Source organism: Mastigoproctus giganteus, chromosome 8 (assembly GCF_048544385.1).
Source record: "Mastigoproctus giganteus isolate SK-2022 chromosome 8, ASM4854438v1, whole genome shotgun sequence".
In the NCBI taxonomy this organism is placed as follows: Eukaryota; Metazoa; Arthropoda; class Arachnida; order Uropygi; family Thelyphonidae; genus Mastigoproctus; species Mastigoproctus giganteus.
Window position 1 is genome coordinate 104,674,222 of NC_143582.1, and position 19,430 is coordinate 104,693,651.

Here is a 19,430-nt window from a genome sequence, read left to right on the forward strand (position 1 = left end):
GAGGATATGTGAAAGACATTGTGTACAAGACCCCTGTTACCTCCCTCGATGAACTGAAACTCAGAATTGTTGCTGCTATCGAAACAGTTACACTGCAAATGCTTGGAGGGAAATTGAATATCACTTGGATATCTTACGAGCCACGAAAGGCACGCATGTTGAAGTTGTTTAGCATTCTACAGTATTGATTCTATAGGTAATAAAACTTTTTGAGTTACACTTTCATATTCTGTAAGCAGTTTTATTTTGTTGTTTCCGGTTTGAAAATTATAGGCCACAGAAATCCTGATAATAATTTAGAATCACCCTGTATTATGAATTTTTCAAATATTTTTTTCAATTAACTTGGCTTTTGTTAGATCCACAAATGAATCTGATTATGTTTACAATTAATTGGTTTCCAATGTCAATGTTTATTTAATGTTGGAGTTCTGTTTTCATCTTAAATCCTAATTTTAATTTCATCTGCCATTGGAGTTTACTTCTATTTGTAAATTCCAAACAGTTTATTTTAAAATTTTAATATCAATCATCATTAAGGTTACTCTCTTATTATTTTTTATACTCAATTGTTATATAAGGTAAGACTACCACAACCTGCTTCATTTTAAAATTTCATAATGCTTAACCTTTTTTTCGTTTACTTGCTGGCATTAATATAAGTGGTGTTCCATCTTAAAATGCTTATGCATTTTAACACAGCAGCCCTAAAATGTCCATCAAGCGTTTATTTTTTAGTAATTCTATCAATTATTTTTGGATTACAATACAGTTTTCTTCAGAATAATTTCATTTCCCCTCAGGGTGCCTCAGAAAAGGATATTGTTCACTCAGGACTAGATTACACTATGGAAAGATCTGCACGTGTAAGTGATTTTTGAGTGTTTTTATATGATTTGTGTGTGATGATTGTCATTATAAATTTATTATAATTATATTAATTAATTGTATCAAATTAACAAAGTTAAAAGTCCTCAGTGTAAGGTATTACTAAAAGTGAAGGTTGGCAATTTTTAAAGGGTAGTGCTGCCAGTAAAGGAAACAGCTGAACTGATCTCCAAATTTCTGTTTATTGTAATAATGACATCTCTATACTCAGAAGAAATCTCAGCAGATTTGGAGATATGCATATTTATTTCGAATTTAAAAGGCAATTCCAATAGGTAATTACATGTATTTAATGTATCAGAAAATTATGGAAATCTTGATTAAGGTTGCATTCCAGGATCATCTGGGCTGCAGTATAATGATATGAGAAAGAGCATGAAACATGGCATGGGTTTGTTAAAGGGAAATCATGCTTAATCCGATAAGCTATTTATGAAGTTGTTGCAAAATCACTTGGACATTCTATATTTAAACTGTAGTAAGATTTTTATAATATGGCATATCAAAACCTTAAATATACAATGTCAAAATTATTCTTTGCAACCAGATATTTTGCAACAACTTTAATATATGTGGATAAAAGGCTGGTTAAATGACAGAAAACAAAAGATAGTCATAAATGGTTACTTCTTTGAGTTTACCTGGATCTCAAATGGGTGGGTTCCATGTTATTTTCGATATTTGTTAATGACATTAATTACAAATAGAACAAAAAAAAAATCATGTTTATTATGTTAGAAAAACTAATGTTAAATATTAGTATTCTGCATCAACGGTGTCCAGATAAATTATTCAGTTGGTTGATAAAATAATTAAAGCACAATATTCAGAAACATAAGATTCTTAATACATTTGAATAATATTATCTTCAACCTACCTTATTACATTGGATGCAATACGGTAGTTTGAAGGAAGTAACTTAATGCCATCTGACAAGTTCTTGCAGTCGTGCAGACAAGCTTCAAGGAGAGCACATGATATTTTATATATGATGTACAAGAATTTTGTTAGCAGGGACAAATGAGTAATTATTCCATTAGTTTAGTAAGGAATAATTATCTCAACAGGAGCAGTAGTAGCAAATGATTCAAGAAAGGAAGCTTATATTAAAAAAATACTCATTCACCCATCCATACCCTCCCTCCAAGAATTTGTCTAAGTTTTTTCCTTGAATTTATTTAAACCATCCACTTCCACAACAACAAATGGAAGCCTGTTCCAGAACTCATTTACCACAGGCTGAAGGCAAACTTCCAAACAACTGAAGTTTAACCTTGACAAATGCAAAGTACTGCATATGGGTAGAAGTAACCCCAGAGGTAAACGTAGAAGTAAACATACCAACTGTGTGGTACTACACTTAAGGTGGTAGAGAATGAAAAAGACCTGGGAGTAATTGTGCAGTCAGATATGAAGTTTTCTGAGCAATGCAGACAGGCTGCTAGGGCAGGTCATGGGGTTTTGTCAATAATATATAGGAATTTTGCTGGCAGGGAAAAGGAGGTGATTGTCCCTCTGTATAAGGCAATGGTCAGGCCATACCTTGAGTACTGCGTACAGGTCTGGAAGCCTCATTTTAGGAAGGATGTAGATTTGCTTCAGCGTCAAGAGCAAAAAGATTGGTGAGGGGAATGAAGGGATCCTCTTACCAAGAGAGACGCAAGTTCTGCAAATTCCAGTGGCTAGAGACTAGGCACCTGCACAGTGATCTGATTCAGGTGTATAAGGCCTTCAATGGGTTGAGCACGCTGAATTCTGATGAGTTTCTTCCACTTGTTCAGATTACGAACCTGGGGGGGAGGCATAAATTTAAATTAAGGAAATACAAATGTAGAATAGATGTGTGGAAATTTTCCTTTAGCCAGCGGGTGGTTAATTGCTGGAACAAACTTCCATCTGTCGTTGTGGAAGTTGATAGGTTAAATAAATTTAAGGAGGAACTGGACAAACATTTAGAGGGTGTGGTTGTGTGAATTTTTTATTTTTTTTATTTTTTTTTTGGATGATGCTGCATAAGCTTTTTTCCATCACATGCCACTACTACTACTACTACATTGATCCTATAACCATCCTTCCTTAACTTGCATTAATGTTCCCTTGTGTGTTTTTTAACACCTGTCATTAACATTTAGCTTACTCAATCCATTCAAGGTGTAATACCTCAATCAGATTTCCTCACAGGTGCCTAATCTCCAGAAGCTGCAATTTGCAGAACTGAAGCCTTTCTAGGTAAGAGCACTCTTTTGTTCCCTTTAACAATCTGGTTGCCCTTCTCTCTACACCCTAATGTGTGAATTCCTCATGTGTGAATGTAGGTGCAAAGACACCTATCAATTTGTCAGGAACCTGAGCAGGGTTACCAACAATTAACCCATTGATACCAAGTGGCATAATGTGATTCAACCCCTTCTTTCTACTGTTAATAAAAGCAGAGAAGTCTTTGCAATTTTTTTTTTTTTTTTTTGTTTGTTTGTTTTCTTTACCAGACTTATAATCTGCCTTACTTTGTCTGAGTTCCTTTGTGACAGACTAATTTTTATATAATATACATCCCATGCACTTTTCTTCTCTACCACATGTCTCAGTAGTTCATCTGATATCCATTTAAGTCTAACCTTGGATCAGTATTTCTTCATTGGTATGAAAAGCCTAGTAGCTTCCACGATTACTTCCCAGAGTACTTACCATTTAGAATTTACTTCGATAACATCATCAGTTCATCCCACTGCATAGAACTAAAAACTGTGACAAGTGTCCTTATGAAAGCAGAAGCCTTTCCCTTTACTCTTTATAGTAGTTGTCTTTAATTAAATTCCACAATAGTACCCTGTGATCACTGCCACCTTAATGCAGGAAGAATCAGATAAGGTGGGTTAGAAAACCGATAACTTGGGGGTGAACTAGAAATGCAGGCGGAGAAGATTCTTGCATTGCTTCCTTTGGAACATGAAGCAAGGTATTGGAGTTTCGAGCCCTGCTGTGGACATTGGAACAAATAAATACATGGGCTGTTTTTGGGGTAAAAAATAGTAAGAACAGGTGTTCTAAGAACTGGCATGTATACTATTTTTGGGAGCATAGTAAATAAATTTGATAAATCTGAAATACTGATAAGTAATCAAATGTAAACATAGTAGGGATATTAGAGACATGGTGTCACCCTTGGGATGCAGAATTTCTATATGGGCAGTATATCAGCACAGGAAGGGTTATGCTCTTAGTTAAACATATTTGATGAATCTGAGGTATTGCTCAAAGGCAGATGTTGTGATATCAGAGATGTGGTGTCACACAGATATAAGGAATGCAGAACTGGAATTTGGGGAATACAATGTGTACAGGAAGGATAGACAGGACAGGACAGGATAGGAAGGGAGGAAGGGTTATGCTATTAGTTAAGAAACACACAAAATTCAAGGAAGTGCAGCCGGTCGGCATCACTGGGCAGTGCAATGTCGAGTCAGTTTGGTGAGACATAAGCATTGGGAAATCAAATTTGAGAGTAGGAGTGTGTTATAGTCCTAATGACTCTGATTAGTCATTAGGACTGTACAGGGAAATAGAGTGGGCCAGTAAATCAGAGTCTTATAATGAGGGATTTTAATTTCCCAGATATTGACTGGAATTTGTGGGTTGGTAGTAGTAGTAGTGGCATCTGATGCAAGAAAGCAAGTGTATGAGCTTATGCAGCATCGGCCAAAAAAAAAAAAAAATCACACCATACCCTCCAAATGCCTGCCTAGTTCCTCCTAAATTTATTCAACCTATCAACTTCCACAATGACAGATGGAAGTTTGTTCCAGCAATTAACCACCCGCTGGCTAAAGGCAAATTTCTGCACAGCTATTCTACATCTATCCTTTCTTAATTTGAATTTATACCCCCTTAGGTTCGTAATCTGAACAAGTGGAAGGATCCCATCAGAATTCAGCGTGCTCAACCCATTCAAGGCCTTATACACCTCAATCAGATCACCACACAGGTGCCTAGTCTCCAGCCACTGCAATTTGCAGAACTTAAACCTCTCTTCATAAGAGGATCTCTTCATTCCCCTCACCAATCTTGTTGCCCTTCTCTGTACACTTTAAAGCAAATCGACATCCTTCCTAAAATGAGGCCTCCAGACCTGTATGCAGTACTCAAGGCGTGGCCTAACCATTGCCTTATACAGAGGGACAATCACCTCCTTTTCCCTGCTAGCAAAATTCCTATATATCATTGACAAAACCCCATTACCTGCCCTGGCAGCCTGTCTGCATTGCTCAGAAAACGTCATATCTGACTGCACAATTACTCCCAGGTCTTTTTCATTTTCTACCACCTTAAGAGTAGTACCACACAGTTGGTACATTTCTCTAGGTGTACTTCTACCCATATGCAGTACTTTGCATTTGTCAAGGTTAAACTTCAGTTGCCACTTCTTAGCCCATCTGCCCAAATTATCTAGATCCTGCTGCAGTAGCACACTGCCATTACTGTGATTAACAACCCTGCCAACCTTTGTATCATCTGCAAACTTCGACACTAAGCCTGATATACCTTCTTCAATATCATTGATAAATAAACAAAACAACAGTGGATCCAACACCGAACCCTGTGGGACTCCACTGATAACATTAGTCCACGAAGAGCAGCACCCATTGATTACCACCGGCTGTCTTCTCCCACTTAACCATTCATTTATCCATTGTAGCCACTTACCCTGAATACCATTCTGCTCCAATTTTTACAATAGTCTTCCATGCGCAACAGTGTCAAAAGCTTTCTTGAAATCCAAATAAAAAGTACAAGTATTAACTGCAGCCATTATCAACCCACTGCAGGATGGAAGCCTCCTCAACAATTCATGCTGAGGGAAATGGACCATAATCTGCCACGCTGGTCCAGTGCGGGTTGGCAGATCGACTGTATTCAGCAGTCAGGGGCTTGAACCACTTGGCTACGGAGATATATGATATTAAAATTATTTTTTGCATCCAGTTCTTTTGTAACCACATCATAATAATCAATCAGATTTGTCAGACAAGACTTTCCCATGCTGTGTCTGAATTATTGCTGCAGTCTTGTCTAGATGATCCTGCAATGCATCATTAACCAGTGACTCCATTATTTTACCCGGAACAGAAGTTAAACTAACTGGTCTGTAATTACTCGTGTCAGCCTTCGATCCCCCTTTATGAATTGGGGATACATTTGCACATCTCCTGGGCACCTCGGTAGCCAGGTGGGAAGGAGCAGCAGTGCGTAGCACACGCTTCTTGATTAGACCGGGGTTCGAGCCAGTCACCACCAAATACGGAGGATGCGGGAAGGTCAGGGAATGACCACCGCATTTCCCCGGAGCCATTAACAGAGTTGTTAATGACATTAATGACGGTATGCTGCTGGATCTAGAAAAGTTGAGCAGATGGGCTGATAGGTGGCAAATGAAGTTTAACATTGACAAATGTAAAGTACTACATATGGGAGGCAGTAACCCCAGAGTAACGTATCAACTCTCTGGCACTACACTGACAGTAGTAAGAACGACAAGGACCTGGGGATAATTGTGCAGGCAGATATGAAGTTTTCTGAGCAGTGCAGATGGTCTGCAAGAGTAGCTCATGGTGTCTTGTCAATGATATACAGGAATTTTTCTAGCAAAGATAAGGAGTTGATTATCCCCTTGTATAAGGCAATGGTCAGGACACACCTTGAGTACTGTATACAGTTCTGGAGGTCTCATTTTAAGATGGATGTCGAGCTGTTGGAACGAGTGCAGAGAAGGGCAACAAGATTGGTGAATGGAACAAAGAGTTGCTCTTATGAAGAAAGGCTTAAGTTTTGCAAATTACAGTGTGTGGAGACTAGGCACCTGCGAGGTAATCTGATTGAGGTGTATAAAGCCTTGAATCGTTTGAGCATGCTCAGTGCTGATGAGATTCTTCCTCTTGCTCAGAATAATCACCTGAGGCAGCATAAATTCAAATTGAGGAAAGACAGATGTAAGATAGATATGCGGAAGTTTGCCTTTAGCCAGCGGGTAGTTGGTTAGTGTAACAGATTTCCATCCTTTATTGTGGAAGTTGATAGCCTAAATAAATTTAAGGCTGAGCTGGACAGGTATGTGGAACGAACAGAGGGGTGAAATGGGACCGTTTTTTTTTTTTTTTTTTTTTTTTTTTCCTTTTGCTGATGCTTGAGCTGCTGCTGCTAAAGCAAGCTGCATAAGCATGCTTTCTTGCATCATATGCCTCTGCTAATGCTAATATCAAATCTAAGGCCTATTAAACCAAATCCAGTCAACATGGCTGACCAGTGCAATGTTCAGTCAGTTTGGTGTGTTATAGGTCTAATAACTCCAATGAGTACACTGGATTAACTGTTGATTGATCCTGCTCAAATTTGCTGACAAACTGACTAGGTATTTTGCTTGTACATTCACACATAAGGAAATCTTTAGGGAAGGGAATAGCAGAAGTTCATCAAACTCTTAACAGGGCGCTAAATGGTTTTGTGATAACTGAGAGGAAAGTGTAAGAGTAATTGTTGAAGCTTAATATAAAAAAAGGTGCTATGTTTATCCATTATATTAAGGGAGGTAGCAAAGGAGGCAAGCAAACCCTTATCCATAATTAGAATATAAAATATTTGGATTCAGGGCAGGTCCCACAGACTGGAGTATGCAAATTGTTCCCCAATTTCCAAAGGATTATCATGGCATGAGTATTACAGACCCATTAAGTTCTATTCTAGGGAAAATAATGGAGTCACTGGTTAAGGAAGTAATACAGGCCCATCTAGACAGGAATACAATTAGACTGGAATCACAGCATTACTACTACAATTGATCTCACCATCTGTTTCATGGCTCTCTTTCTTATTCTTGACCAATCTATTTCAAAAGATTAACAATGATCATTACCCACTTATTTGTCACCTATTAACAAATGACTTACTGCAATCTGTAAGAGGAAAAAAATAGAAATTTCACAAAGCAAACTGGCATAAAATACTAATGTGCTATTTCTTTAGATGAGCAAGCTCATCTACTACTACTACATGGAAAGTAATGCCTCCTATTTTTTCCCTCAGAAAATTTAATTCCTACAACTATGCCTTTTACATCAATTAATCCCCAGTTATTAATAAACACTTATTTTTATTTACACAAAGAATTACATATAAAATGGTGTAAATTTTTACACCATTTTCTATGCAATTCTGCCATCATACGCTGTATTCCAGTCCTGTAAAAGTCCTTACTCTTGCTCTGGAGGGTTTGCAAACACTGTTCTTGAGCTGGTCATCATCCACAAAATGGGTTCCACAGAATGCATCCTTCAGTGGGCTGAAGAGGTGATGTCGGAAGGGGCAAGGTCCAGACTATGAGAAGAGTGGGGAAGAACAGTGCACCCCAGTTTTGTGATGGCCTCTACCTTCATGTGCAGAATAGTCTGGTCATTCATTGTCATGAAGAACCTCATTAAGGTTTTTGTCCAGTTGAGGAAGAACTTCTGTGGATGTGGGCTTCCAACTTTTTAATGTTTCCACATATCAATCTGAGCTGATTGTGGTGCCATGCTCCAAGAAGTCCACAATTGTCCCAAAACACTATCGCCATGACTTTACTGACAGAAGGCTATCTTTTGAACTTCTTTTTGCACAGTGAATTTTGATGGTGCCACTCCATCGACTGTCTCTTCATTTCAAGGTCATGGTGGTGAACCCAGGTTTCATCACCTGTAACTATGCATGTAAGAAAAAACCTCTCCTTCACTCTCTTATCTCTGGAGAAGTTCTGTACAGATGACTTTTTCCGGGCTTCTTTGTGCTCATGTGTCTCACATTTTTGCGGAACCCACTGGGCACAAACCTTGTTGTAGCCTACTTCCTTTATGATTGTTATCAGAGTAGGTTTTCCTATACCTACTGCATTGCACAATTAGTGTGGTCTGATGCAGCGGCCTCTTTGATTAGCACATCATTCCAGCTCTTGTTATCACTGGCGTTACCCGCCGGCCACTTTGGGGCTTGTCAAAAATGTCACTTTCCCCACTCAAAATGTCTCACTGTCTCTTCATTTCAAGGTCATGGTGGTGAACCCAGGTTTCGTCACCTGTGACTATGCATTTAGGGAAAAACCTCTCCTTCACTCTCGTATCTCTGGAGAAATTTTGTACAGATGACTTTCCGGGGTTCTTTGTGCTCATGTGTCTCACCTTTTTGCAGGACCCACTGAGCACAAACCTTGTTGTAGCCTAGTTCCTTTATGATGGTTACCAGAGCAGGTTTCCCTATACCTACTGCATTGCACAATTTGTGTGTTCTGATGCAATAGTCCTCTCTGATCAGCACATTGTACCGGCTCTTGTTATCACTGGTGTTACTGGCCGGCCGTTTTGGGGCTTGTGCTTTACCCAAGTATTGTCACCATAACAATTTCTGAGATATATATGGATTTCGATAGGCTTTACTTCTTCCTTCGTAAGAAATTCAATCACCACTCTTTTCTTGATGCATATATCTGCAAAAAGAAATTCAATCACCACTCTTTTCTTGATGCATATATCTGCAACATCCACCAAGTTGAACTATCTGTGCGCTGCACTCACAAGCCTGATCACAGCACCACTCAGTATGGTGAAACTAGACACCTCTAGTAACCATTCAGTGGCACGTTTGAAAGCAAAAAATTAGGAGGTATTACTTTTGTACCTCATATATACTGACATTAATAGTGCTGTTACTTACATTACAAACTGAATAATCTCTTAAGAAAATATTGCAATACCAAAGACAGTTAATCAGTATTATAAACATTATAAACAGTAGTGGATGAAGAATGCTTGGAAGCAAAGAAATAGAAAAATAAGCCTTGGAATCAATTCAGAAAGTTCCCCACCACCATTAATCTCATAAAATATAAGAAAGCCAGAGCATGTTATATATATTGGAAATGTCAGAAAGAGTCCTGTATATCTTTTGCTAGCAAAGAAATATGGATCACTAGGATAATCTAGAATAAAATCAGACAAATTTCAGGCAAATGTTCAACAGCCTATATGCCGATAATGAGCTGGAACAGTCATGACATAACTGATCCAGAAAAAATTGCAAACCTACTAGGAGAATTGTCAGCAGCGCCATTGTATAGACCAGTCTTTCCAAAATATAAAGGTTAAATTGAAAAATACAAAATTAATTTCCACATAACTCACAAGATTCCATACAACGAACAAACCCTTTACTATAAATCAATTGAATAAAGCCTTAGCCAAATCAAAAAAGTGCAACAGGATTTGGGTAATGGATTCTTGGTTTGAATCCATTACCAAATGATTATGATCTTGCTGCTTTATAATAGAATATACCTTGAGGACCCATACAGAGACTCATGACAGCCAGCACTCTTTTATGCTGGCCTTCTGAAACCAGGGAAGGACCATTCAATTCCAAATAATTATCACCCTATTGTCCTCACTAGATGTCTTGGTAAAACTTTGGAATAAATGGTGAATGAGCTGTAAACATGTTTTTTTGACTTGCACAATCTCCTTAGTCCAAGCCAATGTGGTTTTCGGGAAAGCGGATGAACAATTGGCACAATGACAAAAGCCGAAGCAAATATACACAATGCATTCTTCCGAAAGCTATGATATGTCCTGACATTGTGAAGGCTTTCAATACTACCTGGAGATATGGTCTTCTATATGAATTACACAAATTAGGAATCAGCCATCAACCGAAGTTCATCCAGAACCTCTTGTATAAAAGAACTTTCCAAGTCCACTACCATATGACCACCAAATACGGAGGATGCGGAAAGGTCAGGGAATGACCACCGCACACCGCATATCCCCGTAGCAATATGGCCTTAGTTGCTAATGCTCCTAAAAACCAAATAACAAACAAACAACCACTACCATATTCTGTCTCAAATATACAATCAAGAACAGGTGACACCCCAAGGCTCAGTCCTTAATGCAAACCTGTTTGCAATCAAAATTAATCCTGTTGCAGAAGTTATTCCAGAAACAGTAGAAACATATTTATATGCTAGTGACCTCCGTTTCGTGTCACTCATAGAAACAGCTCTAATGTGCTATAAATAAAATAGAGTCGTGGATCATCTATAATGGATATCGACTCTCAATAAAAAAAGAATGTGGCAATTTCTGCAGAAAACAACAGATGCCTCCTGATCCAGAACTAAGAATAAGCAATCAACAAATCGCCGACCGGGCTAGCCAGGTGGGTAAAGTGCCTGCCTGGCAACCCAAAGGTCGCGGGTTCGATTCCCGCCTCGGGCTTGGATCAAAGTACTGCAAAAACCTTGGGAGGTGCATTATGGCCACAGAAGCCTATGCGCCAACAACTACAAAAAAAAAAAAAAAAAAAAAATCAACAAATCCTATCCAAACATAGTGTCCAACTTCTAGGACTAATCATGGATGATAAATTAAATTTCCTAGAACTAATAAAACATATATGTACAGTGTGTTAAACATTCTCCAAGCAATATCTACAGTGACATGGGGAGCTGATCGTTATTCACTTCTTCACATTTATTGTGCAATGATAAGATCTAGATTAGATTGTGGCTCCCCCATTTACTCCTCTGCTAGGAAAAGTGTCTTAAATTCATTAGATCCTATTCATCATAGTGTTTTACGTGTTGTTTCTGCTATGCATTTGAGACCTCACCTGTGTATACTTTATACAGAGATCCATGAACTTGCACTCAGTATTTATAGAGAAGTACTGCTGAACTATGATGCAGAAATTCAAACCCTTCTCAGACATTCAACATGGCAATATCTGTATAATCCAAAATGGGAAACTTTATACAAGAACATGCCTAGCATTGCAAACCAGCAGGTATCCAACTAAAAGGATTAGTTTCGCAATGGAACTTAAGTATGGATTAAATCTATCAATGTAACCCCACATCCCTTCCACTTTGGGAAAACAGGTCAGTCAAGTGCATCATTGGACCTCACAGAATTGGAGGGAAAAAAAATGACATCCCAAATCAACATATGAACAGCTACATTCTTCTTATGCAATGCTTCTCTTCTCTTCATTCTCTTCATCTCTACACTGATGGCTCCAAATGGATACACACGTTGGTACAGCAGTGGTCCTGTGAAACAATATAATTTCTCAGTCTCTTACAACAGAATGCAGTATATATAGTGTGAATTTCCATGTCTTGTAGATCACATGGACAAAACTTCCCTTGCAAAAAGTATCATTTTTACAGACTAGTTAACATCTCGGCAGAAAAAAAAAACAAAGCATCAGATTTGTTTGGATCCCTGGACATTCTGGAATACTGGGCAATAAGCATGTGGAACAAGCAGCAAAATATCCATCAAATGAAAATTCTTACATTTACAAAATTTCACACAGTGACATTTTTCGTGTAATTTGAAAAGCCTCCAACAACTATGGAGGCTTTTCAAATTTATGGACACAAACCTGGCAATCTCAAGCAAGCAAGCAACAAATTATACCAGATCAAACAGTAGCCAGAATCCTGGAAATTAAGTTCTCGGTTAAACAGACACAAAGAAGTTATTCTCACCTGGCTTTGCATCACACACACAAATTTAATGCACTCTTACCTCCTAACAAAAGACGATCCTCCACAATGTGTCCTCTGTTTCTAATGATACTCACAGTATGCATGTAATCATAGAATGTCCATGTTACCAAATTGCCTGCCAATCAGCTTTAAAATCACATTCAAATTAACTCTTCAGCTTATTCTTGGAGACCAATCTGTCATAAATGAACCTTCCTCAATCTAATAATTCCTACCAACCACATTTAATCTGCCAACACCAGCAAAAAACATAACTGGTAATAACAAAACCTGAACAGGAACAATATAGCTGAAGCAGATTTTCACCATAAAATCACAAAGTACAACAACAGTAAGAACCGGTACAGGTGTACCGGTTCTTACTGTTATTAGTGTATACTTCCATATACACTAATGCTAGGAGAATTGTAAATAAATTTGATGAATTTGAAGTGCTGTTTGAGTCATCAAATGCAGACTTTAGAGGAATATCGGAGATATGGTGTTACTCGGACATCAGTGATGCTGTTTTTAAATATGGGGAGTATACAAGAAGGACATATATCAAATGTGTCATTTGTTTTTGGTTTCCATTCGTCGCTATAGCTGCTGTACTTGGCATGAAGCCAACACCAACCATATGGGTCAATATGATGTATGGTTGTGTTGTTGTTGGTCAGCTTCTGGCATTTTTCTCAGGAGGGCCACAAGCACCTGGCAAATACTCCCAACCCCATCCTTACATGAAGCATGTCAGGTACTGTACAGCTCTGTACTGGACCCTGCTACGAGGGGATGTCTTTTTGTGTGCGCAATGTAAGGAGTGTAAGGAAATCAGGCGACAACTCAGCGTTGTTATGGGCCTATATGAGAGCTTGAAGGACAGGGTGGATGCCCTCGAAGGATCTAAATTGAGGGCCATCAAGCTCTCAGCTGCCCACATCAACGGCAGAGCTTGCACTTGGTCATCATGCAACACAGCGGCAACCCCCAAGGCAGAATGCGCTGGTCCCACAGGAATGTGGGACCAGCGTATTAGACAATAGATGTGACAATAGAGTCCCCAACAACTACTAGTTCCTGTATAATATACAGGAACTAGTAGTTGTTAGTGACTCTATTGCCAGGGGAAACGGAGAGAATGCTTTGTAAAAAGGATAGGTGGAACAGGACCAGGATATTTCTGCCAGGGGAAAAGGTTGATAACATTGTAGAGCGGATATCATCTTTTAAGGGCACAAAAGGTGATATAGTTGTACACTTTGGCACTAATGATATTAAGAGTAGGAGACCGGCAGAATTACTTAACAAGTACAGGTCACAGTTGAAAAAAAAGCCGTGAATTAGGGTTGAATTTGAAAGTGTCTGCATTTCTGCCCAGACACGAAAGGAGGGAGTATATGATGAGAGCTGTGTCGATCAATTCAGCCCTGGAAAGATTGTGCAAGGCTCAAGGTGTAAAACTTTTTTTCAGCCTGGTCAGTACTTGTTAACAGGAGACACTGCTTCTACAGGGATGGGATACACTTAAATAGAAAGGGTGCAAGAATGTTTGCTGATGCTATCGAGGCAGTGTTAGGTGGGTCAGAAAACTGCTAGATTGGGGGGATACAAGGACTAATAGATTAACAGTAGCCACTGGCAGAGGTGAAAGTGATTCTTGCACTGCTCCTATTGGAATGAGCAGCAGCTTGGAAAATAAGTGCAGGATATTTCAGAGTCTGCTGGGAGTCATTGGGGTACAAGTAAACACATGGGTTGTGTTAGGGTAGCTAAGAATAGGAACAGGTGCATGTGTACTTGCGTGTACACCAATGTTAGGAGTTTGATAAATAAATTTGATGAATTTGAGGTATTGCTCAAAACATCAAAGGCAGATATTGGTGGGATATCAGTGACGTAGTGTCACTCAGATATAAGGAATGCAGAACTGGAATTTGGGAGTACAATGTGTACAGAAAGGATAAACAGGATAGGAAGGGAGGAGGAGTTATGCTATCAGTTCAGAAACACATAAAATCCAAGCAAGTGAAACCAGTCAACATCACTGGACAGTGCAGTGTTGAGTCAGTGTGGTGTGACATAAGCATTGGGAGATCAAAATTGAGAGTAGGAGTGTGCTATAGGCCTAATGACTGATGAGTATAATAAGAAACTGTACAGGGAAATAGAGTGGGCCAGTAAATCAGAGTCTTATAATGGGGGATTTTAATTTCCAAAATATTGACTGGAATTTGTGGATTGGTCACTCACACACTAGCAAGGCTTTTGTGGATTTATTGGATGATTGTTTTCTACATCAGCATGTTCAGGAGGCAACTAGAGGGAGTAATACTCTTGATCTGATTATCAGTAGTGATTCTTCATGCATTAAGAATCTGCAGATAAAGGAACAACTAAGCGGCAGTGATCACAATGTGCTGAAGTGGGATTTACTCAAAGAGGTAACTACCATCGGGGGTAAGGGAAGGGTTTTTGCTTTCGTAGAGGTGACTACGATGGTCTGAGACAATATTTAAATTCTATACAGTGGGACCAACTGATTATGTTACCAAGAGCAAATTGAAAATGGGAAGCATTCAAAGAACTTATCTTGGAAGCTATTAGGCTTTACATACCAACTAAGAAATATTGTTCAAAGTTTAGGCCTAAATGGATGTCAGATGAACTAATGAGACATATTGGCAGAGAAGAAAAATACAGAGAAGATATTGATGATTCAACTGTTGATAATCCTGCTCAGGTAGCTAACAAACATAAATTAACATGTGACACAGAAGCCTATGATAGATATAAGCTGGTCTAACCTCCTGCCTAACCTCCTTTGTAACCAAGTTACAAAGGGGGTTAGGCAGGCGACGGCAGATTATGAGAAATCTTTGGCAAAGGATGCAAAGAAAAACAGCAAAGAGTTCTTTACTTATGTAAACTCTAGAAGGAAGGGGATGAATCAGATTGGTCCACTGGATATTGATGGTTCAACTGTTGATAATCCTGCTCAGGTAGCTAACAAATTAAATGAATATTTTGCATCGACATTCACACATGGAGAGTTATTCAGCAAGGGAAATGCCAGAGGTGTGTATTATTAATAATTTCTTGTAATAACTGAGAGTAAAGTGGAGGAGAAATTGTTGAAGATAAACACAAGAAAGGCACCTGGAGTGGATGGGATCTATCCAGTTATATTAAAGGAGGCGGCAATGGAAGTAAGCAAACCCTTAGCCATAATTATGAGAGCTTCCTTGGGCTCAAGGGAGGTACCCATAGACTGGAGTTGTGCAAATGTGACCCCAATTCACAAAGGAGGATCAAAGGCTGACACAAATTATAGACCTGTGAGTTTAACTTCTGTTCCAGGAAAATTAATGAAGGCACTGATTAAAGAAGCACCGCAGGATCATCGGACACAGCATGGTTTTGTTAAGGGAAAGTCTTGCCTGACCAATTTGATTGGATACCATGATGCAGTCACAAAAGAACTGGATGCAGGGAATAACTTTGATATTATATATTTGGATCTTAGAAAGGCTTTTGATACTGTTGCACATGGAAGACTGCTGCACAAATTGGAGCAGTGTGGCACTGGAGGCAAATTGCTGCTATGGATAAAGGGATGGTTGAGGGGGAGAAGACAGAGTAGTAATCAATGGATACTGCTCATCGTGGACAAATGTTATTAGTGGAGCCTCTCAGGGTTCAGTAGTGGGTCCATTATTGTTTTCTGTATTTATAAATGATATTGATGAAGGTATGCTGCTGCAACAGGATGTGGAAAGGTTGAGCAGATGGGCTGAGAGGTGGCAAATGAAGTTTAACGTTGACAAGTGTACAGTACTACATATGAGAAACAAAATGAAAAGGACCTGGGGGTAATTGTGCAGGCAGATATGAAGTTCTCTGAGCAGTGCAGATGGTCTGCAAGAGTAGCTCATGGTGTCTTGTCAATGATATACAAGAATTTTTCTAGCAGGGATAAGGAGGTGATTATTCCCTTGTATAAGGCAATGGTCAGGCCACACCTTGAGTACTGTATACAGTACTCAAGGTACTGTATACAGGTCTGGAGGCCTCATTTCAAGAAGGATGTAGAGCTGCTGGAACGAGTACAGAGAAGGGCAACAAGATTAGTGAATGGAACAAAGGGTTGCTCTTACGAAGAAAGGCTTAAGTTTTGCAAATTACTGTGTCTGGAGACTAGGCACCGGCGAGGTGATCTGATAGAGGTGTATAAAGCCTTGAATGGTTTGAGCATGCTTAATGCTGATGGGATTCTTCCTTTTGCTCAGAATAATGAGAGGGCATAAATAATAAGAATAATGAGAGGGCACACCTGAGAGGGCATAAATTCAAATTGAGGAAAGACAGATGTGTGGAAATTTGCCTTTAGCCAGTGGGTAGTTGGCTGGTGGAACAGACTTCCATCCCTTGTTGTTTAAGTTGATAGCCTAAATAAATTTAAGGCTCAGCTGGACAAGTATTTCGAACGAACAGAAGGGTGAAATGGGAGTGGTTTTTTTTTTTTTTTTTTGGCTGGTGCTGCATAAGCTTGTTTTCTAGCATCATATGCCTCCATTAATGCTAATGAGAGAAGTGAGGGGGAAGAGTTGGGCCTAGGTGTGGTTATGTACTAGAGTAGAAACAAAAAATACTCCAAAGAAATTTAGTAGACAGAAGAGTAAAAAAGGTCAAAAGTGCAGATGGACAGTGAAGTCCAATTCCCACTCCACAAGGGAGTGAGCAGTTCTGATGACATTCGGCAAGCGATTTGACCAAGGAAAGGTCTCTTTTCAGGTTGCATCTATTTTTGATCATACAGCATTTTTATGTAATGAACATATAGAATTTAGGACTTCTTATTGCCATTCCCTGTGGCTTATGTCTAGGCATAAGCCACACAGAATGGCTATAAGAAGCCCTAAATGACCTGGCTTTCCTAATAACACCCTTATTAGTTTCCTTGAAAAGTGTTGAACCTTGTGGTTTACATAATTGCAATGATGTAGGGAAAAAAATGTATTATCTGTGAGAACTTCAGGTATTTGTTCATTTAGTCCTCTCCAGAAAGCTTGATTTGCAAATGTGAAGAAGGCCATGAATTTATCTTTTGTAGCAACATGATTAGGAGATCCTTGGCAATTGGTAATTCCAGTCTGAATTTGCATAGCTGCTCTTAGATCAGTGTAATATAGGCATTCATGAAGTACGTGTGTCAAGATTTCTCTGCTTCCGCAGTGACAGTAATGCATTGCGGACAAGCTCAAATGAAAGAGCTTGTCATTTAAGCTGCCATGCCCAAGGAGAAGAAAAGTTGCTTCAAGCCCTGGATTAAACCATTGTAGTTGTTCTTTTGAGTAACTGTTGGGAGAAAATTGATTTGAACACAAATCCTCTTGGAAGATTATTTGTGTTCAAATCCTACTGCCAGCGCGCCATAGGCTCTTATCTGATCCTTTTCTTTTCTTCTTGTATTGGCTTTAGATGGTCTGGAGTTATTCCATTCATTTCCCTTTGTAATCCCTTCGTGAGGTGGTATTCCAGGTGACAGTAGGTGATCTCATACTCAATGGGAAGCTCTCCACAGACAACTTGTAGGGCTGGGGTAGAGACCATCTTGCAAGCTATTGAGATGGTAATGAGAATATTACGTTAAGCTTGAGAAATTAATTTTTGTATAGCTTTTGTTTCAATTCTGTATCCTTAAACACCTAGGTGATAATGGGGAGAAAGAAACATTTATAGTACAATTTCAGTGTTCTGCTTTTCAGATCCCAGTCTTTATGGGACACCCTTATTAGTTTCCTTGAAAAGTGTTGAACCTTGTGTTTTACGTAATTGCAATGATGTAGGGAAAAAAAATGTATTACCTGTGAGAACTTCAGGTATTTGTTCACATATAAATTTTTTTTGTCATCATCATCATCATCATCATCATGAACTTGGTCCGGCTTAGGTCTTTTAAGACCTGTTCCATTGTAGCTCTTGGAGGTGGTCTTGATCTCGCCATCGTTGTCTTGGTTGACCAACATCTCTCTTGCATGTAGGTTTGTAGTTAAAGGCTAATTTTGGGATCCGGTCTGGGTTCATTCTTTCTACGTGGCTGATCCATTTTTCCTGATACTGTTTTATGTCATTTACTATGTTATCTACTTTTAATTTCTCGCGGATATCTATATTTCTTTGGTGGTCTAGTCTTGTAAAGCCTAATAATGGTCTTAAAAATTTCATTTGTGCTGCTTCTAGTTTGTGTGCATCTTTCTTATTTATGACCCAAGTCTCACAGCTGTAGAAGAGGGCTGGTTTTGAAGTGATGTTGTGCAGTCGTAATTTTCTTTCAGTTGTCATTTGTTTTCCGAAGTGGCGTTTAATCGTTCCATTCATTTTATTATATTTTTGTAGTTTAATGTGGATATCTTTCCCTTCATTTGATATTAAATTTCCCAAATAGGTGAAGTCAGATATTTGTTCTATTATTTTATCATCAATAACAATTTTGACTCTTTGTATATTTTTTCCACATAATCCCATTGATTTTGTTTTTGAGGTGGAGATTTTCATCTCGTACTTTTTACCTATTTTATTAAGTTCATTTGCTGCTATCTGTATTCATCTTCGGATCTTGCAATTATAACTTTGATCATCAGCATATAATATAGTTTGGATTTTATTCCTGTTGTTCAACTGTATTCCATTGTTAATTGTTGTTCGTTTCCATTCTTTAAGAATTTTATTGATGTAGATATTAAATAAATTTGGTGATAGTCCACATCCTTGTTTCACTCCTTTATTGGTGTTAATTGGGTCTGATAGTTGGCGATTAGAATATTTTATACAGACTTTTGAGTTTTTATATAGGTTTTGGATCGCTTTCCAGAGTTATATCCAAGACTTTCTTCAAGTAGAATCTGCCAAAGTTTTTCCTGGTTTACATTGTTATATGCTTTTTCATAATCAATAAAGAGCAGAAATGTTG

General features: G+C 38.6%; 1 protein-coding gene across 1 annotated transcript in view; it reads left to right on the plus strand.

The window, feature by feature from the left end:
- LOC150081748 (glutamate dehydrogenase, mitochondrial-like) overlaps positions 1-19,430 on the plus strand; it is a 535,860-nt gene that overhangs the window by 484,363 nt on the left and 32,067 nt on the right. The window contains exon 10 of the mRNA XM_090378851.1: positions 804-866. Coding sequence (XP_090234977.1) covers positions 804-866 — 63 coding nt within the window. The remainder of the gene's footprint in view (positions 1-803; positions 867-19,430) is intronic.